This window comes from Anabas testudineus, chromosome 2 (assembly GCF_900324465.2).
Source record: "Anabas testudineus chromosome 2, fAnaTes1.2, whole genome shotgun sequence".
In the NCBI taxonomy this organism is placed as follows: Eukaryota; Metazoa; Chordata; class Actinopteri; order Anabantiformes; family Anabantidae; genus Anabas; species Anabas testudineus.
The window spans coordinates 26,695,893-26,721,843 of NC_046611.1; the positions used below are offsets into that span (position 1 = coordinate 26,695,893).

Genomic DNA, 25,951 nt, shown 5'->3' on the forward strand with positions numbered 1-25,951 from the left:
TCCCCACAAAATGAGTTCTAATGACTCACTTTAAGGTCTGACTTCTCCAAAAGCAGTTTCTTTGCTAAACTCACTGCAACAACACTGCATCCTATCTTTACAGTGTATCATTCATTTTTACTTCATTTAACCACTTGTTACACTCACTTTAATTCCTGCACTGCCACTTTAAATACTATATTATATGTTTACATCCTACCCCTTTTATCCTAAACGACAAATACTTTATATACCTTGTTCCCTTCTCCACTAGTATTATATATCTCATTTCAAATTCCATGTCATTTGATTACCATAATTATTGATGGCAATTTCTCTTTTTGGTCAGAGGTTTCTGCTCAAACAACAAAAACGTACTGTTTGTAGAGTTCGTCTTTTATTTGCGTTCCACCTTAACTCCTAAACTCCTTTTGTCTTGCAACAGTCCTGATAAAACTGTCAAATTCTTTATCTTACCAGCAGTTCGTTTATCACATTCAGCTACTACACAGTAGAGTGCAGTATATTGAAGAAAAACATAATATTTAATGATTTACAATGTCTGATAGTGCAGCCAGGTGGCAGGTGGAGTTTTGAAGCATCATTCCACCGTTTCAAGTCAAACACCTTTTGTTCTTAAGTGGGTATCACATTCAAACGACTAAAGGTGTGTCTCAAGACTTGTGGTGGTTATAAAACTCAAGGTTTCATGATGGGAAGTGTGAGCAGCTGTGTGTGTCTTTCAGTGTTCATGATGTCACTGATGGTGAATCTAATGAACATGAGACAAAGTACACACCACTCAAGAAGATCCAAGTTATTTTATTATTATTATTATTTTTGCTATCCTTTCCTTCTGTGTGCTTATCTAGATTTCACAAAAGATTAGGTTCATCTTAACTGCCAATGGTTGATTAAAACTACAAAACCAGTGGTCATATGCAAAGCAGCAAGAGAACTACTCCAACCAGACTTTTCACTCTTTCCAACTCTTTGTGTCTTGTGTTAAGTTTCAACACTGAATGTGCAAAATCCATGATTATACCATTTGTGTACACACACACACACACACACACACACATATACACACACACACACACACACACACACACTGCATGCACACTGTTATGAGTAGACAGGACACCTGTGCAGGTGTCTCCGTTACAATAAGTAATAGCTAGTTAATGCCTTATCTATTTGCCACATCTGTTTTACAAACTACTTCCTCTTCACTCCTCTGAAGAAATGAACCTTCAACTCATGAAAACAAAAGCAACAATTTTCCTCAGCAGTTCTAGAAAAAAATGGTTATTAAGTTATGAAGTTAATAAGAACACTTCTTTGTTTTTTAGCTGTATAATATGAAAATAAAGTACATTTCAAAGGGTTTATTAAAATACATTTAGACAAAGCAATTGGAGCTGCAGCAAATAAACAATGAGACAGACAGATAATGAACCAATACCAAAAGAACCAAGATACACTGGGTTTGTTGTTCTGGATGGTAAATAACCCACCTAATTATAAAACTGTATACATTAGGCCACCACTTATTTTAATTCCTAATTTCGCAGCAAATCAGCGTTCATCTTTTCTTTAAGATAGTATAATGGCAATCATTAGTAGTTTCTAGAAATGACAGAGCTATTGCTTCTTTGCAAAAATAATCATACTCAAGTCAGAGCACAAGTGACAGCAGCTGTAGCCAACAGGAGTTAGGAATTAGTTAAATATCTTTGGACAACAAGTCATGTGAGAACCATGCATATGAGTGCGTGAAAGACTCACCTGGCAAAGATGTGCAACCATTCTCTAGAAGAGAGGCATGCATGAGAGTGAGAGAATGAGTGAGACGAAAAGAGAAGAATAAAAACAAAAGCAGTGAATGCAATAAGGACAGCAAAATGGGAGTGGGGGGACAGGAACAGCAAAGGAAGGAATGATGATGACACCGGTAAAAACAAATGCCATCACAAAAGGAAGGCGAAATTCCCCCCAAAATATAGATAGACACAAGTCAGCTGCAGGTTACAAGTGTCTACGTGTACTCTTCTAAGCAGAGCAAAGGTCTCAATGAACCATTTATCCAAACAGTGTGCGGACAGAAGACACTGTCAAATGTGGGTCAACAAGGGTAAAAATGTAATGTGCACAATTTGAACAATAGCTTTAAGACATTAATATCACTATCATGAACAAACCAGCAATCACACCAATTTGAGTACTGCCTAGAGGACTGGCAGTCCCTATACACTGTCTAGCACTACAGTGCATGTTAGATACATTTTAGGAATGCCCTGTGGCACAAACCAAGAAGAGGGTGGAGTCCTTTTTAAGTCAACATAACTAAATCTTTCACACAATAGCAGATGGTGAAATGGATGAATCACCTACAAAAAATGACTTTCAACACGTCTATGGCCTTAGGCAAAGGGACCAAAAAGAAAAAAAAAATCTGACTAGAAATGTACCATTCACTTTTTTGTTTGTGGAAACTGTGAAATTTGGCACAGCATAAAATGACAAAGATATTATGACATAGTATTTGTAAGATGGAGACGACTGTGCACTGCTACCCCTAAAATTTCACCTTGCCTAGTCCTGCTGCTGTGTGTGTATCTACTGGACACTGGAAGCCTGGTGTGATGACGACAATAATGAAGAGGAAACAGGGAGGAGAGGAGGAGCAAGAGGAGAAGCAGAAGTGGGGGTTACCTCTCGTTTAGCAAGAAGGACATTGGGGACAATGTGAGGGAGACAGCGGCCCAGCATTAACATTACGCTCTCCTCACTGTCTGCTATACGAGACACCTGGAAACGAGAAGATGTATTATACTTAAGATAATATACATACTTGTACAGTACGTTGTCATAAATGCACTGTTTGTATAGTAATATGAACAAGTGTGTGTCCTGACCTCTGCTCCTAGGCGACTGTCAGAGCACATTCTGCAGAAGGACAGCAGGGCTTGCTGGAAGGCCGGAGATAACTTCCTGACACACCACAAATAACAAGGGACCAAATCCAGTCACTACAGTCTGTACCACTTAATCTGCACTCCACAAAAAACTCCAAAGATCTCCCTGACCACTCAATGATTGAGGACAGGACTGGGCCTCCCTGCCACAGAGCTCAGTGCTGCCATTCTCCCATGTAAGTGCTAAATATGGAGTTTGACCACATGACATTACTGTGGGACTGGTGCCTGTTCAGTGGGAGCTTATTACTAATTGTATTTTGCCACTCAGTTTTTGACATTGTACATGAATTTTATGTATCATATTATTTCTACACAGTCTAATAAGTCTATATAGGAAAATCAGTGTTCCATTCACCAGATTATTCACTAATAGTGTATAATCAACATACAGCATGGGTGGGATGGTTAAGAAATATTTACACACGACCAAACATCAAACTTTGGTTCCCACTAAGAATGCTCTGCACTCCAAGGAGATGAACCAAGGAAAAATACATTTTTACTCAAGAGGGCAGTCACTCGTCTGACAAATCCTGCTGTATTCACTGTGGCTATATAGTCTGTTAACTATCTCCATCTAGTGGTTAAGTTTAGTAACTACACAGAGGTGAGCAATATGGCTGTAGTTTTCTTTTTATTTAATTATTTTTCTAGTTTGTGATTCAGGAACATTAGAAAAATCTGTAGAGAAGAATATTATTTAAGAAAATAGGATTTATAACTTATAACTGCCTAAATACAATTTTGTTTCGTATTAAGTACAAAGGACTTTCTAGTAGGCACAGTAGACGTTATGCAGGATATATTCTTGTTTACATATTTACAACATTTACATATTCTATCTCTCTCTTTTCCTAGCTTCTGTACAGCTGAATTTTCACAAACCTGTTCGGTTGATCAAACTGAACTGGAGGCCGACTCTTAAGTTTGCTGTGGTACTGTGATGCATTGTGAGTAGAGGGAGGGTCCAGGTCACTTTCAGGCTCTGAAACCCCCCTAATGTCCAGATACTGTCCATTATCTTTCGGAAGCTGAGGGTAAGACCAGATAAGCTTGGTGTTAATGGGTAAGATGCACTGGCTTCTATCCCTTACATGACAGTCTAACGATCTCATAAATGAACAATGTGGGCAAAATTTCACCTGGCTGCATACCACAGATAGGGGGTCAGTAGAGGAGGTGGTGGTCGTGTTGTTGGTGGAAGAAGAGGAGGAATTTGATGTATTCTGGGAACCCAGGTCCTGAATGGTTGGAGGTGGGGAGGACACTGTCCTTTTAAGGGTCTGAATTTCACTATAAATAAATGAAAGAGCCTGTTAAAAACGTTTATTGAAATTGTGAGTCAATAACACAAATGTCAACCATCTAAGATTAGAGTAAAACTGCTCCGTAAATATCTCAACTATTTTGCTTTTAAAAAACCAAAAATATGTGGTATCTTGAAATATTTATAATATGTCTCAATCTTAATGGTAGAAATTAACAATTTCACATGGAAGGAAAATTGAAGGACTGTGTATCAGAACAAGGGTTCCTCTGTAACATCATGCACCAGTAGTGCCTGGTGGAAATTTCCACTCTGATTTCACTTCATGGGTGAATTCTGTTCATAGTTATGATAATAATGTGGACTGTTAAAGTGTGAAAAGTGTTGAAACATCTCTGGATGCTGTTCATTTTCCCCTAGCCGTAGTGGTGAATGTTCCTGTTGTATTGGAACACAACCACTGTATAAACAGTAGAAACCTTGCGAGTGTCAGAGCACACCAACAGTGGTCATATGATTAATAAAATATGTAGCGTCACTGTGGTCTCAGCCAGTCTACAGTCCTACTGATTGAGACATATACACAAACATGCACTCAGGGACACACCTTTGCAGTTTCTTGATCTGCCCAGCTAAGCTCTCCTTCTCACTGTTGAGGAGACTAATCTGGTACTCCAACTCTTGCACAACTTCTGTCTGTTGCTATAAAGGGAGAAAAAAATAAGATAACACAGACACGTTACAGCCTCAGCTCAAGAGCAGGTATTGAAGTAGGTCAAAACTCTTGACAGCATAATGATATTTCCAACATTACTGAAAAAGGCGGCCCCCTTATATTTAGTATCAAAGTCTTCTACTTAAAATAATGCGATTATTAAGGTGACTGTTTCACTCTGTTACATGTACAGTTCTTTCAGACGATGCTTTCTAGAATTCAACACAACAAAAACAAACACTTGATTTATTAAAAGCAAACATGTCATTGAATATGCAATATGGGTGAAAACGTCAGCTGTGAGTGATTTCCACCTATACATCTACATACAAACCTGCTGTGATAGATCAGGCTTCTTTGGGGGATCTTGGGTGATGCAGTTTCCTGGAAGATCAGTAAAATTCACCCCTACTGACACATCAACTCTGTCCCGAAGTGAAGGGGGGGAAGTGCCACAGTTTCTGTACAGCTGTAACAGGTCTGGGGGTTTGGGTATATTGAGGCCAACATCGTCCCACAATTCAAAGTCCTGTGAACCAACAACAAAATAAATAACGAATCAGAACTAAGATGTGTCAGAAATGGAGGTGTCTACTGGACCAATTTAAGCAGGACAGCTGATCCTAGTTGCTGAATTTATTAATGGTCACATTACCCGACCACATCTCTTAGAGCAGTGACATCATGCAAGCTCTTGTTTTACCCTAGGAATAAAACGGTTTTGTAACAGCCAGGAAAATCTTTACCTGATCATCATTTTCATCAGAGAAGGTGATGGATGAGAGTTTGTATTCATTTTTTAATAGATATTCATTCACAAGGAAGTTTAAGGCTCTTTTCTCCAGTGGGCGTATTGGCTCCTGAGGTAGAGAAGGAAGAGAAGCTGTAAAATAATTCACTTAAAGCCTTCAGTGATCGAGAGGTTTAAAAGAACCCAAATAATCTTTCAAAAAAACATCTTTCAAAACTAAATTCTTTGCATTCAACACTTAAAAAGATTCCCCACCTGAATTTCAGGGCTCGACTTGAAGTTTTTTCTCTCCTGAGAGGGCACCTCACTCTCTGAGAAAAATTGAGAAAATATTAGATGAGCGTGCGAGAACGCTAAGCATTACTCAACTAGACAAAATTCTCTTAGGAACAAAAAGAGCAAATGCTATGACAAAAGAGGGTTCAGGTGGAGAAGAAATCAAAAGTACGCCACACCTGCTGCCTGAGTCAAGTTGGCGCGCAGAGCCTGAATGGTCTCCTTTGCTTTCCGAAGCTCAAACTCCAGCACTGGACAGGAAGTGACAACACACACACATACACACACAGGAAGTGCATCCAACCAAAGACAGGGAACAAAGGAATAAAACAAAGATGGGTGTGAAAAACAAAACAACCACACAAAAGATCATAAGTCGAAACAACAAAAGAAGAATGCATGCAAATCATGGGTCTAAGGAACGCATGCAGCAGAGGACCATGGTAAAGCTGGCTATATGACAGTCTGTTCGACAAGTGGGTGTAATGCATGGAGACACATCTCCAGATTTCCTGCCTTTGTTTTCTAGCAATGATGTGTCTGACTTTAAAATGGGAGACCAAAATTACTTCAGTTGTAGCTATGGCGAATAAAAATCTATTCAAGTTGCTGAAATGTAGCCTTGATCACCTAGGAGCTGTCTGACAAAGGATTTTTCCCAGGCAAATGGCTTACTAACAAGCAATTTAATTGTTTGGTTTCAAGCCACTCAAAGGACACTGCTCAGGTTTTACTAAACTTAATGGTCTAGACCACGATACTAATGAAAAACACAATGTAAACTTTAACTATAAAAATCAAGGGTCAATAACATATGGAATTTCAAATATGTTACAATTTAGGAGTTTTTTTTTTTTTGGTATTATAAAAATCGCACAAACAAGCTGTTTCTGAAATCTGATACAATCAGAAGCAGCAGACATTTGGAAGACACTGTTCATTAGTACACTAAGAACTCAAAGGCTAAACTATGACTGAATAAAGAAGGAACACACAAGATCTTGGACAGGTTAGATAAAAAAAACACACGTAAAAAGTAAGAAGCAATGGAGCAACTATGTTGCATAACTGTGCACTGAAAATCTGCCACCTGATCTGACCCTGTTAGTTTTTTTTTAAAACCAAATCTCTCTTTCAACATCTAATGTGGTTCCTATTTCTTTGTTGTGAAAAGCAAGTTATCACTGTTATTAGTCTTTTTTTAATGAGGGCCTTGATTGTATTATTTCCTCAAAGGTTACTTTCAATTGTTAATTACTAAAATAAATGTCACCAATTCACTTTTCTGACTCCATCATCCCTAACCTTTTCAGCAGATCAGGAGTGCACAGGATGCAAGCGCAACAAAATGGAAAAAACAACAACTGAATAAAGGGGGAGAGAAAAATAAATCAAAAAAATCAAAAAGCTAGTCTGGATGGAGTGACTTGTCCAGTATTGTTCACTGGGGTTTGATCGTCAGGAGAAAGCCAGAAAACCCAGAGTCAGACAGCTGGGGGCAGGCATCTTGGCAAGAAGAACAAGTCGGGAGGGATGAGAGTGGGCGTGGTTGAAGAGGAAGAGGAGGGGGGAGGCAGGTTCCAATTTGGGAAAGTGGCCATTATGTGGACTTTAAGAAAAGAGGCACCATTTCTAATTGGAAGGATGACACCAACATCTCTGCTGCATGGTTTTTACTGTACAATCATAATTGTAAATTGTCTACTTTTCATCAATTGATATAAGTCAATTGGTCCAGTCACAACAATCACCTACCTAATGGGTGCATAACTAGAGAAAGAAGGCAATGTGTAATGTCAACCATTTTCCTATGGTGTAGTATGCACGGGTTAAAAAGTCATGTTGGCGAGTATATCATACAAAGATAAAAACAAGAGGCTGATTAGGTTAACAAAAATTGAAATTGGTCCCCAAATAGCAGCACTGTCGTTCTGCGCTGATGTAAAGCAAAAAACGTATTCATCTGTTTGCTTTCCTTTTTTCCAACAGTGTAAAAACACTCATCACACAACATCTGAAAATGAACAAGCTGTTGGAACCGAGCAGCTGCTCTTAAAACCAGAATTCTGTGAGTTGCCATCAGCGTCGGACTCAACTGTTAATGTTCAACTTAAACTATCTGTTGCTGCGTCACGACAGAGCCACACGGGTACTGGGAGTGTGATTTCAAACAATGCTGAGACAGGTCCTGCACCAAAAATACCACAGACTGACTCAACAGTGTGACCGTGGCGTGGACACCTCTACCAAGTAAAAGGAAGAAAATATGAGAGTGTGAGCTAACTTTATTTCTAACGTGTTGTTAGTGTGCATACTGTCATCAAATGATTGCAATATACTATTATTTTAACTGTCCCAACCTGCAGCCCTACTGTAAGAAAATATAAACATTACATTAAATCATTGTTACAGTCTTTGATGGAGCCATTAGCTGTTATTAGCTTTGTTTCCATGCCACCCACATATTCTGTCACCATCTTTCAACACTGACTTTGAGCATATTTTATCACCAAGGAACTCTGGATCTCTTGCCCTGATGGCACAGCTCATCTTACCTGCCACCCGCTCATCTGATTCTCGGTTGCCATCATCTGAGTAACGGGCAAAGTCCAAGGAGTCCAAGGTGCTGATGCTGCCTGCTCGATCTGAACAGAAACACAGAGACAGCAGTGAGACACACCTTCACATAATCACAGTTAGATGAGTTCACTGTCAAGCAGCTCACAGGTGCTTCAAAGTGCGACACTGCACTCATGCTGGGAAACTGGTGCTTTACTACAGAAAAAGAAGTCTCACTGTGGTAGAGAGTCAGTATTTTCTTTAAGGACTCTTAACCAAGCTGGAAGCACGCAGATACTAGGCCGGGGATAAGGGTTGGTGACTAACCACATCATCGCCCTTTTAACAAACAGATGGAAACGTTATTAGATATAGTTATATGCACAGACCGTGTGGGAAGGACACACTTTAGCCAAAAAAACGTTGACTCATTGCATGAAGAGACCAAAGAAATCATAAAACATTAACTTTGTTGGGACCTTTCCTTAATAAAAACAGCCGTGATACTGGCTTGGTAGCTAGGCCAGTGGTGTTGGTTTTCCTTCCACTGCAATGCAAATGTGAAATTGGACTGTTTGTTCTCTGATATTAAGATACACTAGAAGGTCAAGACACATTTAGCGTGAGATCTTGCGCTAAAGCTATAGCCTAGCAAAGGTAGGGATCAGGCACTGTGTGAATAACAAAACTTATTTCTTCACCCACTTATTGTTGACCTAAAATGAATGCACATTTCAGTGGATAACAATGTTTATATGCATGTGTGCATGTGATTCCACACGATGCAGGAGTGTGTGCACAGATGTGTTTTGTGTGTACCTAGCTTATGGAAAAACAAGCACTCCTTCCTGTCTGACCTTTCAGTTCTGTGGTGGTGTGTTTTGCCTGGACTGCGATACATCTGACACTTCAGAGTGTCGGTCTTGTCCGGCCAAGCAGGTTCTGCCGCACACAAAATCTGTGCCTTTCTCTCCTCTATACTCTAGAATTTCACAATTTCTTGCTCAATCTGTCATTACACATTAACTTTTAATAGTGACTTGAATGAGGAAAGCCTCTTTATCTGCCTGTTATTCTGTGGTTTAAGACAATTCCCACAAAAAAAAAAAAAACAAAAAATAATAACATCAAGTGCTTTTTAAAGATAAGGAGACAGAAAGAAGGATGCTCACGCTGAGGAGCAGTTTTTGTGCTTAGGAAAGTGCTAAATGGAAAAACAAAGCAGACAAATTGGGAGACAGAGAGTGGTGCAAGGGTTGAGGAGCACCAAAGAGATACATGTAACAAGAGCTGATTAAAAACAAAGACAACGAGACGAGACAGGATGGATGGTTACCAGGTAGCCAATGAGCCTGCATTTGAAATGTAATGTCTTGCCAAGACTGTCAGCTGTTTTTATTATACAGCCATATAAATGGGATGAAAAGATGGGCCACAAATTAGACACAGAGGATGCACAGGCTGGCACACAAACCTTTAGCAAACCTGTAAATAGCAGTTACTAACAACAAAACCTAGAATTTATCATGCAAAGCTGCAATTTAACTTATTTGAAGAAGCAGATGGTTGATGGCTGCAACCTCAAATTAACTTTTAGATTTTTGTCCAGAGTTTATATGACCCATTTCTGGTATCCCACATTATGCCTTATGTGAACAACCAAGCATACTTCTTAGATATGGCAGCTTAGTGTCAACCTTGTGTACAGCAATTATAGGGTCTTGAATGCCACCCTCTTCACATCATATGAACAAATAATTACCCGACAGAGAACGACTCATGCTTCTTTGCTGCAATTAGCAAAGTGGTGAGAGATGCCATGTGTCATGTGGCAACAGCTGCAAAAATTATGCATCTTGTAAAACATTCATTATTTGCACACATGCTCACTGCAAATAACTGCTTACAGCTAAAAGGGACTGATGGTGTATTTATAATGACCACACCATGTTTGGTCAGCTGAATGCCGCATGGTTATATTCAGCTTTGGTAAAGAATGAGGAAAACATTAGAACGCCTACCAAATACCCAAATGGTTTATATGCACCAGATGAGTATACTTATTTCTACCCCAGATTTTGAAAACATGGATCACAGATACTAGAAACTCCTAGTAACAGAAAACACTGACTCCTTTCTTATTTTATTTTAATAGTGATTAATAAAACAAAGTGGCCTAGGTCCTGTGTTAGTCAAACTTCGGGCAGATTGAATTTAAAAAGAAGCAGCAATCAAACTATTACATCCAGACTCTCCACTCCACACTAATTTCCCTGTCTGCAGTCTTTTGTCATGCTCATGTGCTCTGGTTATGCGCATACAGAGGAATCTGTATTCTCCTAAGTAAATCAGGAGTCGAATCCCCGGCCTTAATTAATGAAACCAAGATTCTTGTTTATATGACACTTGCTCAAGAAAGTTGAGTGTTTTTTTTTTTTGTAGGTGCATGTAAATGTACTCAATTTTGTTGCACAAACTATGAGCCCTTTCAAAACCTTGTGAGAACAAAACATTCAGCACACTGAACTGAACTAACATAAAATCAAGGAAATACTAAGGTATTGTTGAAGTTGTTTCTTCATAAGGGCTGTAACTGTGTACAATCCTTAAGAATTGCTAAAACAAAACAAAGAAACTAATGTATCTGAACTGTGAATCCTTCAAATATGAGCTGGGCTGAGTGCATCAATTTCATTTTCTATCTCATCAACTCCAATCAGCTACTTTATTTATCTATGTCTTTGTGTGGTAGATTTGAATCCGGCTTTGTGCAGGATTTAATATTTTTATGGACACCTGCTCTTATCAATAGCTAACAGCCTCCTGCCATTACTGTTCTCTCCATGACCTTCCTGTCAGTTTCATAACAGGGGAGCTGTCAAGTCTGGTCATGCTTTTTGAAGACACTATCATAAAAGATTTATTTGTTACTGTGCTCCAAAGAGTTTGAGGGTTTGCATTATAATGCAACCACCAGGCTCTTGCAACAAACGCACACATCTCACAGCTGCTGCAGACTGCTAACCAATGGGGTAGACTCAAGCACAGTAAAGCTTTAACTAGGGTTTCACACTGACAGACAATGAATGCAGTGAATCTGACAATTTGCTTCAGGCCAGTTGCCTAGACCCACACTCAAAGCTTTACAGTATACCAGTCACCTGACACATCAGGCCTTGTCCATACCTAAATGAGGGGATTTCTCTTTCTTAAGCATTTATTTAATGCCATTGGTCACTCAGCTGGAAACAGTCAAATGTTTAATCAATGAAAAAATCATAATCTTGCGTTGTTGCTCAGCTTCCACCAACAAAGTAAAAATCTAAATTGAAGTAGGACGTTCATAAACTAAAACACTAATTTGAATCTTGGAATTGATGAGAAGGGAAACCCTTAAATAACCAAAATGACTCTGACTGCATAGTGTCTTTATTTTCTTCATTTATAACGTCTAATCCAAAAAGCTAATCACAACACTAATGTCATAGGATACTTGAAATATTGAACATCCACGTTCAAAGCAAATGACAATCAAATAAATACCAAACATCTTGTTTTTCTGAGGCGCTTTACAGGAGGACGGCTCAGTAGGAGTCTGTTCAAGTGTTAAATCTGCACACTGAACAAGGGATGTAGGCTGAAGTCAATTCAAATCAGAGCCAAAAGTGTTTCCTGCTTATGTTTGTGAGATTGTTAAAAAGATAGTGTGGGTGAGTAACCATACATATGGGTCACTAATCCTTCTTATACTTTCTATCTTGTATCTAAGATAAATATACTTTGATGTCTGAATTTAACTGATTCAAGTGTTTGATATCTTAACTTGTGGCGACAAATTTGACATAACAGCAGACCTCTGTGTACATAAGAAGCTCAATAGGGATTAATAAGAATTCTGAGCCCACTAATGCATTTATTAGTTAATTACCTGAGATGAGCATTCCTGGTCAATGTCTCAGCATTTCTCACGCTTTTATGATTCTATGCCATCATGTTTACACTACTTTCTGTATAATGATTATTAGAAAACACACAAAGCCCAACCCTGGGGTAAAAAAAAAGCAAACAAGACAGACAGGGTCAGATTTAGGCTGGAATTGATGTAGGCTACACCCAATGTCAAAAAAGAAACAAATTGAATTCTGTGATACTACTGATAGTATTGATGACACATCAAAACAATGATCTACCTCTTTGTGTTATCAAGAACCCAGCTACAGTGTCTAGTAGATGCAGATCCTGGAACTGTGTCAGATGTCTTGAATGTAGACAGTTTTTGATTTCAGCCACTGTCCTTTACTTGGGTACATAAAACATAAGGAAGCCTTGTCTTTTAAATGACTGCTGCATTTGGTTTTCTCTTCACACTGATCAAACATTTAATATACAATTCATTTATCCCATCACCTTTGTCACCTGGTTTTGATTTAATGGTGGGCTCCTGGTAAAACATGAGACACTATTGTCCTGGTTAAGTTGTCCTATAGAAAAGGGATGTTTAACTTTATTAGAGAGGGATTTTCTCCCTTTTTAAAACGGCCTCCCTGACCTCCCTGTGGCCTAAAGGACAGAAGAGCACGTATTATCCAACATGGGTCAATACGTTAGAGTAACCGTGGGAGGCCTGTCACAATCAAACGACTCAACAGTGTGGTATAACGTTAGCTTAACTAACTACATGTCTGGGACTGTGTGATGCTCCACTGTGCCTGTCAGCCAACACAGCTGAACCTAAAAAACCTGCTTGCTGGTCGCGGGCCCTCAAAGGAGAGAGCAGGTGCAGCGGGCGGAGAACTCGTAATCGATTAGTCAAATGCTGTAAGCTAATGTTAGCTAACGTTAGCTGATGAGCTAACTTTGAATAATGCAGCATTAGGTTTAAGACGGGAATTGTTGACATTTGCGAGGCAAGCACGGAGAACAGCTACTTACTCAGTGGTCCTCCAGGTCCGAGTACCTGGTCTTTGGCAGGCGGAGTGCCGCTCTGTCGCTCGAAGTTGCCAGGGTTGGAGAAATAATCCCTCAGCCTCGGCAGCTCTCTGCCTGACTCCAGCAGCTCGGTGTGGAACTCCAGGGCCGTGAGTATGTACTGGTCCCGTAGCAACTGAGCAGCAATGACATCCACTGATACCCGTGTGTCGGCGGGGCCTGCCATAGCGGAGGGGGCCGCGACCGAGATGCCCTCACCGCTGGGGCTCGTCCTGTTGCTAGCCAGCAGCAGCGTCGGACGCTCGGCGTCCGCAGGCGGCGAGAAAGGATTGCCGGGCGGCGGCCCTGGCGCTCCATCACTCGAGCTTCTCTCTGTGTCAACTGTTTCATTAGGGCGCCGTTCAGCCTCCTCTTCGGAGTCACTGAGATTAAACGGGTTGACCGACGCCATTTTTGCACTATAAAGATTTTTGGCAATCCAAGCTAGCTAAGCTAATCAGACCCGCTTCTTGCTGAATGGATGTTGGTACAGCGATGGTTTGATAGGAAGCGTTGACTGGGGAAAATAATGCTGCACCGTGATTGGTCAAATTATAGGGAAGTTATCCATGAACCCGCCTCTTTCATGGGATACTGAAAAATGATTGGGTACTGGACATAAAGGCTGTATGGGCAGGGCACATTTGACAGCGCATAACGTAGATAGCTAGAGAGCCATATGAAAGAACTGCAAACTGTAAAAAGAACAAAAACAATTTCCAGGGAAAAAGCTCAATGCAAGTAGTTATACAATATGACTGGACCAATATTTCACATAAAAAAGAGCAGGCGCTCGCAGAGAATTGTGTTTTAGCTATAGTACCCACAATTCAGCTGTACGGTACATACGTCACCGTCAAACGTCAAGTCAAAACAAGGAAGTGGATGCTCATGCTAACTAATCTCATTATCTAGAGGGACAGTGTGCTTTGTAAGTGTCTACTTAAAGATTACGCACATCATGTTTTGTACAACTAAGCCTTAATTTGCCGGGTCCTCGGCATATATAAGTTGTCATCTACTAAGATAAAATTAAAGCTAAAACAGCGTGCTAAACAGGTGAATGGGTGAAATGGTGGTAGATCGCGCTGCTCTCCCATTCATTCCCCAGCGACACGGTGTCCTGTGGTTTCTGGTGACTTTACATAACTAGAGGTAAGAACATTTACACGATTCAAAGATGCAAGATGCATTTTCTACTAGCTAATTCAACAGCTACCGCTAAACACTACCAAAATAACTTTTTTAATATAACTATAGAATTTTTGCACATTGGCTAATGACACAAAGTCATTGGTTAAAGCCCTTAAGCAGTCTTCACATCCATTTATATTAGCTTTTTCATACCATGAGCATTTCTAATACCTCATTCTGTATAAGAACTAGTTATTCCTGAATACACTGGAAAGTTAATCAGTTGTCTTAACTGATTAACTGATATCCATATTTGCATGACTTGATGTTTCTCTTGTTCTTGCTTATTTTCACCTCAAATCACTGGGATCTCCCTTTTCATGCAACTCAAGAGAAACACCGCATAAAAAGACATTACCCAACATCTTTGCTACACTTTGATAATATATTGCATTTCATACACAGGCCCTCCTCTAGTTGTCCTGCAGATCCAGCGTGGTGTTTAGTCAAAATGAATATCATCATCTTCTTCCTGGTTGGACTGATCGTCCACGTGGTCTTCTTCCTGTCTATCTTTGACATCTACTTCACCTCGCCCCTGGTTCATGGCATGACGCCCTGGGCCACACCGCTGGAACCCCCTGCATCTAGGCTGGTGTTAGTTGTGGCCGATGGCCTCAGAGCAGACAGCCTGTTCACCCCACTCAATAACGGGTCATCCAGGACCTCATACTTGAGGTTGGGATTTGGATATAAGTATTGTTAAGTTGTTATACTATTGTTACACTTTTTATGTAACTCCCTTGTGTGTGAACTGTATGTCACAGGTATGTGTGCCTGTCTCTGTGTTTTTCAATATCAGGCGTGTGATAGAGGAGAGGGGTACCTGGGGTGTGTCACACACTCGTGTGCCCACTGAGTCTCGGCCTGGTCATGTTGCTCTGATTGCTGGCTTCTATGAAGATGTTAGTGCAGTTGCTAAAGGTAAGTTTGTATGTATGCATGTTCACAAGTCCAATACAACTCTCGTGTGCCCCTCTATGTGTCTGTCTGGATGACTTCTGTTTGTCACTGTAAATACATTGACCTCTGTCTGTGTGTGTTCAGGCTGGAAGGAGAATCCCGTAGAGTTTGACTCTGTGTTTAATGAAAGCAGACACACCTGGTGCTGGGGTAGCCCTGATATTCTTCCTATGTTTGCCAAAGGTACACACTCATACACATACAGCACAACAGAACACAACACATGAGTACATGTAGTTCCCCAGTTTAATCACTCAACATTTTATGAATACGTTTTTGAATTCATCATTACTGCTTAAGTCTGCCTATAATAAATAATATATAATAATAATAAGATTTATTATCACATTATGTTATAATAAAGGTTGGTGTTCACTTCTTACAGGTGCCAGTGGAGATCATGTGTACACTTATACCTACCCAGCAGAGGAAGAGGACTTTGCCTCCACAGATGCCTCCAAGCTGGACACCTGGGTGTTCACTCAAGTCAAAGTATGGCAGTGGAGGCAATATCAATAATGATCATTGAAATAATGAATCTTATCATAATCATAATAATTGAGTGACTAATTCTTAAAATATTTACAATGTCATACTTTATTATGCCTTTTTTATGTTGCAAACCATCATAAAATGCAAAGCAACTGGTGGTCATTACAGCAGAGGGCTGCTTTAAAGCTTTACTGGAAAATAGGGGTTAATGTTTATTATTACCAGATTCCCAGAGTACAATCAATCAGATTTACACATTGTTTTTTTCCGTCAATCCAGCTATGTTCATTTATTTTCTCTCTAACTGTCTCCAACAGTCATTCTTTCAGTCAGCAAAGTCTAACTCTAGTCTGAAAGCATCTTTGCTTGAGGATAAGAATATCTTCTTTCTGCATCTGCTGGGCATTGACACGAATGGACATGCTCACAGGCCGATGTCACAGTAAGAGACATGTTATTAGGATTTCTTGCTTTTTGCCATTTATATAAACTTTGAATGTGTTTTATGTAACATAAAATAAAATTAAAACATTCTTTCAAATTGTTTATTTAAGTGGCAGTGTGTGTTTATCTTGTCTTTCTGTCTAGGGAGTACCTGGACAATATTGGTCTTGTGGACTCTGGTGTAGCTGAGACAGTGGCTCTAATAGAAGACTTCTTTGGTTATGATGGCAGAACGGCTTACGTGTTCACCTCTGATCACGGCATGACAAACTGGGGTAATACTGGTGTATGTGTATGTGGTGGAAATTTTAATTTAAATGTATTTATCTGCACATAAATTCACTCGCAGCAAATGATATGTCTCTCAGTTTGTGTTTATTTTCATGCTTGTGTCTCTATCAGGTTCCCACGGTGCAGGCCATCCCTCAGAGACACTCACCCCTTTAGTAGTTTGGGGAGCTGGTGTTAATCATGCCCAGAGGGTCACTGAACCACAGCCATACACTGATGGATACCTACAAGGTGTCAAACTTTCTACTTTACTTGTCTCTCAAGCATGTTTTTTTTCTTCATTATAGGGCTAACTAACTGAGCCTATGATCCTTCTGTTTTTTTAATCCCTTCTATTTATTTTAGATTGGAAACTGGAGCACATCCGTAGGAATGATGTCAGTCAGGTAAGAACGATGGCCTGTCACTACAGACACTACACTCTTTACCAGTGTGTGTGCAAATGCAAGACTTTATTTTTTAGACATTTAATTGTTTTTATAATATGTTAGCTAATAGTGAGTGTGATTAATTAACTATTCTTCTAATTCTTCTAAAATCTTTTTGTGTTCACAGAATTAGATTTTTCATAGGTTTAGGTACAATTAAAGGTGATATCTGATAAGTTTTTAACATTTATTAGAGTATAAATAAAATTGCAACCTTAGACAGGAAAATAATTGCTACTTGACAGTTAAAGACCCCAGATATGACATTTTGTTTAAAAAAAAAAAAGAATATGATTGTTTTGACCTTTAACTCTTTAAAGAAAATGTTATTAGAAAATTGTGACAGTTAGGAATTGATTTATTTACTTCCTGACTTTCAAGTTAAGGGTCTCAATGGAAAGAACTTAACAAGCATGAAGGAAACAACTGGAAATCTCATTACTAATTGTTAATTTACTCTAAACCTCTAATATTGCTGGGTATTTTGTATTTTCCATACTTGGGCTGAGCTATGTTTAGCTTTTTTTATTCTCTTTTCTGTGTCTTTTTGTGAATGTATCAATCAGTGTCACATCTAAAAAATTTACAGTGCATGAAAAATAATAAAAATAATATAATATATACAGACTCGGGTCCTTTTACTGTTGTTCTCTGCAGGCTGACATTGCTCCCCTCATGGCTTCACTCATTGGTGTGCCCATTCCTGTCAACTCAGTGGTAAGTTCATAGTTAGACTAAAGGCAAATGGAATATTTGATTTTAGTGATGCATCTTGTAAAGTTTCCTGTAAACATTAATGGCATTAATACATTTGTCAAATAGATTTACTTTCCAGTCGCTGGAAAAGATAGTCACTTAATAAAATGGAGCTTTCACAGTTGTTCATCATAGTTGTTGTTTTCTGTAAATATCACATTACTGTTGTTCTGACTTAAAGATAAGCATTTTGTGTATTTGTTTCTCTTCAGGGTTTGTTACCTCTCTCCTACCTTAACAACACTGACCGGTTCAAGGCAGAAAGCATGTACACTAATGCTTTTCAAGTATTAGAGCAGTTCAAGGTATGACAGCATGCATCCCAGGTATTACTGACACTGTGTCAGTAGTTAAGTTGTATATTGTTCCAAAGCACATATAATAAAGCTAAGTGCAATTTATGGAGCCATATCAATTTTTTCATAGGTGAAAATGACCCAGAAAAAGGAATCAACCTTGTCCTTTCTTTTCACCCCCTTCCAGTGAGTACAAAAATGACTTGTAATGAAATCCAGCAAGCAACCAATGTAACTGTTGTTTTCATCACAGCATGTTTACTAAGAGTTCATATCAAGTGCAGTTTATGGTTGAAGTGTGGGAGGAGTGGGTTAAAAATACACATTTCAGTAAGAACATGAACCAGATAGCGAGTGCTGAATAAAAATTAGGTTGGAAAAACACAATGCATTGCTTATATTATACAGTACTTTATGGCTGTGTAAGCATAAAGAGGAATAAAGTGCAGCTTATGGAGTCAACAAATTTAAGACCACATTTAAAAGCAATTTCACCCTCCATTGTCATCACTTTGTTTTCTTTCTTTTCCCAGACTACTGACTGAGTCTAAACAAGCAGAATTCAGTCACAAAGCGAGAATACTGATTCAGCTGGAGAAGTATGAGGATGCCGTGAGTATCAGCGAAAATCTGAAACTTTACATTGTATAATTAATCCACACTATATACAGTATATATATAGGGTACGAATAATTACACGCTATATGTAGCATCAGACACTCTTTGAAATATCAGTTGAACCCTTTTTATTTGATAGAACAGATGTGATAGATAAAGTTAGCTTATTCTCCTGGACCTGTGTGCTACATTAATAAAACCTCCATTGATGTTACTTTACATTCTTAGTTGAATAATAATCTGTTCACTTGGATTTGCTGTGTCATTAATTTCCCCTCTATCTCCTGTCAGATCTCTTTGTGCCAGTCTCTGATATCCCACTCCCTGGAGGGACTGGTTTACTACCACACCTATGACAGGTTTTTCCTGGGTTGCAGTGTGGTGCTGGGATTTGTAGGTTGGACCTCATATGTTGTCTTAGTCATACTAAAGACACATACCAGCCTCAACAGACATCCTAGGCTCATCGGACAGGTTAGGGCATCGTCATTTCTTGTCTCTAAAGATTCCTTCCACTCAAACAAGTTTAAGAGACTTGAATGTCCCGTTAAGTTGCATTTTTGATCTTTTATCTGTGTTTGTGTGTGTGTCTGCTTTACAGAATGTCAACCACACTCTGGCGAGACTGTGCATGTGTGTGGCAGTAGTTATCACTGTGTTCCTGCTTATCCAAAGGAGCCCCATCACCTACTATATTTACTGCCTGTTGCCTGTCCCTGTATGGTACTCTGTTCTTAAAGAGTGAGTAACAATAAGGAATACACAACAAAAACAAACCTTTTGCACAACGACAGTACATTGCGGTCTAATCAAACCTGTGCCTGTATGTTCTCAGAGCAATTGAGCACACACAACTACACATCAAAACACATAATTGGAGAACAACTTCAATCAGTGAATATATCACTTTTTTGGTGGCGTTAATTTAACTTTCAAGTATTTGTTCATGCTTGTCTGGTGCAGATGCAGTAGGGTGTTAATTAGATCCTTTTGAAGTGGTTTTGTATCCACTCGTGGTGGATAAAAGGGCAGTCTTTGCTGTGTTTTATTCTTCCTTTTATCACAGGAAAAATAATCTCATTAATAATCCATTTCAGGTCTGGAACTCTATCAGATTTGATACACTCGGCTCCCTCTCTGCCACTTTGGAAATGTTTGGGGTATTTTGTTCTTGTGGCCTTTGGAATTGAGCTGCTGGTAGGTGTCTTTAAGGTCAAATATACAGAAACAGTGTTTACAGTGTGTAAAGGCTCATAATGTACAAGATGAGATTACTCTGTCCTGTGGATGATGGTTCAACTTTGCTGCCCCCAGGTGGTCAGTTTTTTCCATCGCGCCGTGCTGACTGTTGGCCTAGCTGTCCTCTCTCTCTGGCCCTTCCTGTCAGGACTTTATGGCAAGACTAAGGTAACTGCGTCATCAGATCGTGGCTCCTGCTGTCACAATACTCCAGGAAAAGTCATGCTATTTGAATATTTTTATTTACATAACTGAAAAAGCGTTCCGGGAAGTAGGAAGAAGGAAAAAGCAATAGATGGAGTTTCCTATCAAGGAACAGTGCACACAGTAGCAAACTGTCCTCGTGAAAAGAGTGACTGATGGATTTTTACATAACTCAGGGACAGGTGATCTTTTTATCCCTCACCTGTTATAAATGTGAACTAACCTAAAGGATAATGGGACAATGGAATAAAACATATAATATAATGTATTATTATAGTTATATGGATTTGCTTCTATGTTGGCTCTTACAATTTGGCTTGAAGTGTTTGTTTTTTACATACACACCAACCTGATACATTATTATAGTAAGATTAATGATTATAATTATCTCATGACCAAGATTATTATATGGTGTCAACTTTTCTGAGACATCGAGCCCAGTTCCATTTGACTTTACACAAGTTTTAGGTGTTTCAGGAATTGTGTTAATATCTGTAATGAAGCTACAGAAAGAGTGATGGACACAGTAAATTTAAATAAATAATGATGATATGAGATTCAATTGTTATAGTACATTAAGTTAGTCACACAAACAATGAGACATCTTACACATGGTTTGATTTCCCTTTGCACTTCTTCATGTACAGTCAACTACCTGGTTTGTTAAAACTAGTAAGTATCTTTAACTATCTAACCGTGACTGCATCTTTCCCTTTCTAGTTCCGATCACTGAGCTGGTTTCTGGGCTGTTTGTGTTTGGCTGCTTTCCCACTGATGCCAGTTGTGGGTAGAGAGTCGAACATACATCTGGTGTGAGTGCTTCCTTTATTTGCCTACATTTATCAGAAAGTTTACCACCGTGACTCTTCGTGGCAGTCCTCAGAAGCCAGATTTGGGTTAATTACAAAAAAAAATTACAAAACAAAAATTACAAATAATAAACAATAATAGCTAAGCGACAGCGAACACAGGCTGAGGGACAGATTGAACAATTCCTCAGAGTTAGGCCTAATGATGTCATCAGACCAGGTTTCATTCTGTATTTGCAGAATTTAAAAATCTGGGGAGACAAGACAGGGAGACACTCATGCTTACTCATATCATTAGAATTAGAATTATTGGTTTTTTTTTGTTTTTTTTTACTAATTTATTTTTATAAACAGTGATTTCCTTACTGAAATAGAAAGCTTAGTTTGAAACACAGGGTTTCTGTTAGCAAGATGTAGCCTCCAAGCCAGACTGAGATGATCCAGGTGACACGTCAGGGTTACTTGTTAGACTTGCCAGAGAAGGCATTATACAGCTGCTTTAACATGCACAGCATGATGATATCATATGTACAGACAGTCTAGCTCCTCTTTCATTTATTGTCCAAAAGCAGATTATAAGTCAGATTATAGAGGGGTCACGGCAGAGAATCACATTCAAATAAATGCAGGATATTCTTAGACATTTCTATATTAATAATGTAACATATTTTGGTTGTTTGCTCAGTACATGTGCAGGTCTACTCACTCTCCTCACTTCATCCTGTTACCTCTGGTCATCACGACAGAGAACACCGCTGCATAGTGGCGGACAGCAGTTTGTCGTCCAGGTGACTACAGTACATGTCAAATCGTATGTTTGTGATTGTGTTCATGTCCCCGCATATTCTAAAAATACATTATTACCTTTCAAACTCAACAGATGCTCCATGTGGCAGTGTGTGCATACGTGCCATCCCTCACACACTCCAGTCTGCAGCAGAAACAGGGTCTGCCACTCCTTAATCAGATCATCAGCTGGACCACGTTAGGTACGGTGTGAATGAGTGAGCACAAATTCCTCATCAGAATATCATAGCACGATTATAAAGATGTTTATGTGTTATTAACATTCAGTTTTTGATCTGTACTTCCGCTCACTTTCCTCAGCATCTTCTATGCTGGTTCCATTGTTGAGCTCTACACGTCTCTTCCATCGCCTCCTCAGCATATTCCTCTCCCTCACAGCCACGTACCTACTGCTCAGCACTGGGTAAGACACAACATTACACATATCTTGCAGCTTCACCGGCACTTGCATGTGTAGGTTAGTTATCACAGCAAAACAAGGAAATGAACCGTTTTGAATGTGTGTGCTCTCTCCTACTTAGGTCCGAGGCCTTGTTCCCCCCTGTGCTATCTTGGTTGATGTTTGTGTGGATCAACATAGAACAAGAAGCTGTGCTTTTTCAGACTGCCTCTGGCAGGCAAGAGGTGAGACCATTAGGCATATATTTCCTATTTTAGAATATTTGGTAGTGCAGCACATACAATACTAGTACCGGTACTAGTACATCTAGTACTAGTAGCCAGAGTGTCTATTTTATGTACTATAAATAACATTTAATGGCATTTTGTACAAACGCTGAATTCTCTAAGCAAATGTCAGTGGTTTTTATTTATTTTCAATATGGAAAACAATAAGCAATGCAAAGCTTGACAAAACTGAACCTTTCAAAACAGCAGCAACAAATGAAATAAATCCTCACCCAACAATTTCTAATCTGTGGGGTAGATTTGCATGGAGCTCTACATAATGCACATACTGTAAGTTCTCAGATAATAATTCTTTATTTGTGTGTGTGTTTATATCTTGCATCTTGTTCTTTTTTTTTTTTCAGCTCTCCGCTATTGATTTCTCTGCAAACATTGACATCACCAAGATGCGACAAATGAAGTTGGATGACATCAGAAGATCCTATTTTTTTGTATTCATGTTTAAAAATGTGCAATAGTGATATTAGATGAAGCATTTCTAGGTGGTAACAGGGTTTGATTTATGGAAGTTACTTCAGCAATACTGCAGTCTCAGTGGAGTCTGCTGGTGTTGTTCAGGCCAAGCTGTGTCCAATCAGATCGTAAAAAAGAAAGATGAGGTGTTGAAGTGTGAAATGACAAATAATGAAGTGGTTGGTTTAACATTACTCTAGTACTTTCCTTAACTAGACATTTTCTTCAGGTATTTTTTATAATAACAGCTTTCTTTGGAACAGGGAATATAGCTTCCATTAACAGGTAGGTAAGCCAGTGAAGTGTAAGCGCGCGTGTGTGTGTGTGTGTTTGAATAGTACACAACAGGAAGTTGTTTATGTAGGACAGAGGGGGTCTGTGGCTGTTCAGTGTTCAGCCTAGTGTGGCTTTCAGTCATGTGTGCTTTTAAAATGACCGCATTGAAAAAGTGCATCATTTGAACAGAGGAAGGAAATAAATCATCTGAATCATCCTCTCTGTTCAGTGCCATGTTTTCAGCGTCTTGTATGGTTTAGATTGCACAACGAAGTTTAAACTATGTCACTCTGTACAAGAAAAAAACAATGGTATGAGGTCATCAGGAGAGCAGTGTACCAAAGACAGAACTATTACTCTGATTAGAAAAAACAATTCAGGTACTTTGTTTGTTGGTCTCTACTTCCCCTGCTTCTTCTCCCTTTTTGCCTAGTTTCGACCCAGCATCCGTTTACTGTTTCCTGACTGTGTTCAACCCCTTCATCATGGGAGGGCTGATGATGTGGAAGGTAAACTTTCCTTCTACTATATTTTTTTCTTTATTTCCCATCACTGAGCTTTTTGCATGTGTTTCCAGAAAAGGGAAGTAGTCTCTCTGATTGCACATAGTCATAATTTATCCACAGTATAAATATGCTTTAATATGTTTTAACCTGCCCCACCTGTGTTATAATTAGCTCATCCTGACTTGCAACAGACATAATCTCAATAAATAAAATGTCCCTGGACCAATAAATGAAATGAAATTGTCCTTTCCAGGTTATCATCCCATTCATAATAGTGATGTGCACGTTTGAGACTATCCAAGTTGCAACACAGCTCTCGTCAAGAAGGTAATCCCTCACTGTAGCTTTTATAAGATATAAGAAGATCCCTGTTGTTGGTGTAATCTTCCTTCTCTTGTGTTTGTCTGGCTGACGTGCAATATGTTCAGTACATGTCAACCATAGTTTCTGCTCTGTGGTTGAACTACTGACCTTAACCAACAGAAGACAAACCATTCAGCCATTTACTCTTAAGACTGAAATTTGTCACCAGGTTGTGTGAAGAGGGTGTAAATCTGCTGTGCTCCAAGTAAATATTTGTTGTGGGTGTATTAATATGACTTGCTTCATTCCTTCTTGCCCAGTTTGTTCCTCATTGTCCTGGTCATCTCTGACTTGATGGCTCTGGTAAGCCATTTCATATCAGTTTCAAAGACATCGTTGATGTTGGACTAAAGATGCATGGTGATATTATTTCATTTTGTCCCACCCTTTCGTTTAAATATTTAACTCGCACTTTTCTCTCCTCAGCACTTTTTCTTCCTCGTGCAGGATCACGGCAGCTGGTTAGACATTGGCACAAGGTTAGTTAACTAAGAAATTATTAATCTTAATTATCACTGAACTCATATACATACAGACTTTTGCTTACTGTCATGCATCTTTTGCAGCATTAGTCACTATGTGATAGTGATGTCAATGACCATCTTCCTGATGTTGCTAAGTGTGGTCACACACATTCTCACCTCACGAAGACTTTATCTCTGGAAGAAACCAAAGATGCACTTCCCATAAATAAACATGGTTAAGTGAATTCACACCTATTGCCCATCATTACTCTACCCTGGTGGTGTTACTGTAGTAGTTAGCAGAGGTCAGTGTGGGAAACGTGAGGCTTGTCAGACTTGACAGGGGTCAGAAAACGCAATGCTTGATGGCGTTAATCAAATGTTTAGTATTTATTTAAGAGATCTGTGAGTTGTCTGTAAACAGAAGTTGTTTATAAAAAATCTGGGATATTGTTTTAGGACTTTTCGTATCATATTGTACTGTACAAAACTCTTAACACTACTTCTTTAGAGTGTTTTGGATTTTTGAATTATTATTATTATTATGATTATTATTATTATTATTATTATTATTATGTTTAAAATGACATGACAGTTCAGTACAGAGAAGTACTCCAGCTAATTTAATAACTTTTCTTTTTACTTAAATGTTAATTAAAACATTTTTTTTAAATGATGAATGATTACTTCCCTAACTGCTAGATCACTGTTTTAATCCAGAGTGGCCTAAAATGGTGCAGCACTGTTTCCGTGGTACCTTTGTATACTCAGTCTTTGTTTAAACTACATTATTTTTTTGCATTAATCATTGATGAATGACTAAGGCTACCTACTTGAATATTTGACTTTCAATTATGCCTTTGCCAAGGGTGCTGATTTATGATCCACTAAAGGGGGGGGGGTAACTTTTATGTAACAGATCAGCACATCAGACGACGTAGACTAATGTTTGCCATTTGCAGTATGGTTCTGAACAAACTGATCCCTCGATGATACTTTTAAAAATGGTGTGACTTTGCTTTCTGGTCACCGCTATTACATGGAATTTTTTCTTTACTTGATTTTGTCGGTAAATGTAGGGCAGTATTTTTTTGAACATGACAATAAAAGAGTTTTCACTTGGGAACTAACTTGGACTTGCACTGTGTGAATCTTGACTTGGTGT

General features: G+C 39.0%; 2 protein-coding genes across 8 annotated transcripts in view; one reads left to right on the top strand and one right to left on the bottom strand.

Annotated features, from left to right (window-relative positions):
* Nucleotides 1-14,020, bottom strand: part of relch (RAB11 binding and LisH domain, coiled-coil and HEAT repeat containing) — a 29,612-nt gene extending 15,592 nt beyond the window's left edge. For 2 of the 6 annotated variants that reach the window (XM_026364335.1, XM_026364334.1), the window contains exons 1-12: nucleotides 13,461-14,020; nucleotides 8,525-8,614; nucleotides 6,149-6,220; nucleotides 5,949-6,004; nucleotides 5,689-5,802; nucleotides 5,277-5,471; nucleotides 4,835-4,929; nucleotides 4,103-4,253; nucleotides 3,846-3,991; nucleotides 2,898-2,973; nucleotides 2,695-2,790; nucleotides 1,768-1,791 (exon numbers count right to left, since the gene is read on the bottom strand). In XM_026364335.1, the coding sequence (XP_026220120.1) occupies nucleotides 1,768-1,791; nucleotides 2,695-2,790; nucleotides 2,898-2,973; nucleotides 3,846-3,991; nucleotides 4,103-4,253; nucleotides 4,835-4,929; nucleotides 5,277-5,471; nucleotides 5,689-5,802; nucleotides 5,949-6,004; nucleotides 6,149-6,220; nucleotides 8,525-8,614; nucleotides 13,461-13,908 (1,563 nt within the window). In that variant the 5' untranslated portion in view covers nucleotides 13,909-14,020. The remainder of the gene's footprint in view (nucleotides 1-1,767; nucleotides 1,792-2,694; nucleotides 2,791-2,897; nucleotides 2,974-3,845; nucleotides 3,992-4,102; nucleotides 4,254-4,834; nucleotides 4,930-5,276; nucleotides 5,472-5,688; nucleotides 5,803-5,948; nucleotides 6,005-6,148; nucleotides 6,221-8,524; nucleotides 8,615-13,460) is intronic. The other 4 variants (XM_026364338.1, XM_026364337.1, XM_026364336.1 and 1 more) reach the window with 3 other exon arrangements.
* A 69-nt stretch (nucleotides 14,021-14,089) lies between these two features.
* pign (phosphatidylinositol glycan anchor biosynthesis, class N) lies at nucleotides 14,090-25,912 on the top strand. 2 transcript variants are annotated; one of them, XM_026364340.2, is made up of 29 exons: nucleotides 14,090-14,651; nucleotides 15,096-15,368; nucleotides 15,493-15,614; nucleotides 15,738-15,836; nucleotides 16,039-16,145; nucleotides 16,463-16,587; nucleotides 16,734-16,864; nucleotides 16,992-17,111; nucleotides 17,226-17,266; nucleotides 17,966-18,025; nucleotides 18,277-18,369; nucleotides 18,491-18,546; nucleotides 18,894-18,972; nucleotides 19,270-19,452; nucleotides 19,580-19,719; nucleotides 20,076-20,175; nucleotides 20,293-20,385; nucleotides 21,142-21,233; nucleotides 21,916-22,018; nucleotides 22,111-22,219; nucleotides 22,338-22,440; nucleotides 22,559-22,661; nucleotides 23,069-23,155; nucleotides 23,407-23,462; nucleotides 23,887-23,962; nucleotides 24,213-24,286; nucleotides 24,583-24,625; nucleotides 24,749-24,801; nucleotides 24,889-25,912. In XM_026364340.2, the coding sequence occupies exons 2-29, from the start codon at nucleotides 15,142-15,144 to the stop codon at nucleotides 25,010-25,012; spliced, it is 2,799 nt and encodes a 932-aa protein (XP_026220125.1). In that variant the 5' UTR covers nucleotides 14,090-14,651; nucleotides 15,096-15,141; the 3' UTR covers nucleotides 25,013-25,912. The 2 variants fall into 2 exon arrangements, with proteins under 2 accessions (XP_026220125.1, XP_026220126.1); XM_026364341.2 differs by having other exon boundaries at nucleotides 15,108-15,368.
* Nucleotides 25,913-25,951: the final 39 nt, after the last annotated feature.

What these genes read in the sequence shown, in the direction of transcription:
- pign (XM_026364340.2), top strand. Translation starts at nt 15,142, where the DNA reads ATGAATATCATCATCTTCTTCCTGGTTGGACTGATCGTCCACGTGGTC. An exon ending in GACAGCAGTTTGTCGTCCAG is followed by an intron (nt 22,019 to 22,110) that starts GTGACTACAGTA and finishes CAAACTCAACAG; the next exon opens with ATGCTCCATGTGGCAGTGTG. An exon ending in GAGGGCTGATGATGTGGAAG is followed by an intron (nt 23,963 to 24,212) that starts GTAAACTTTCCT and finishes TGTCCTTTCCAG; the next exon opens with GTTATCATCCCATTCATAAT.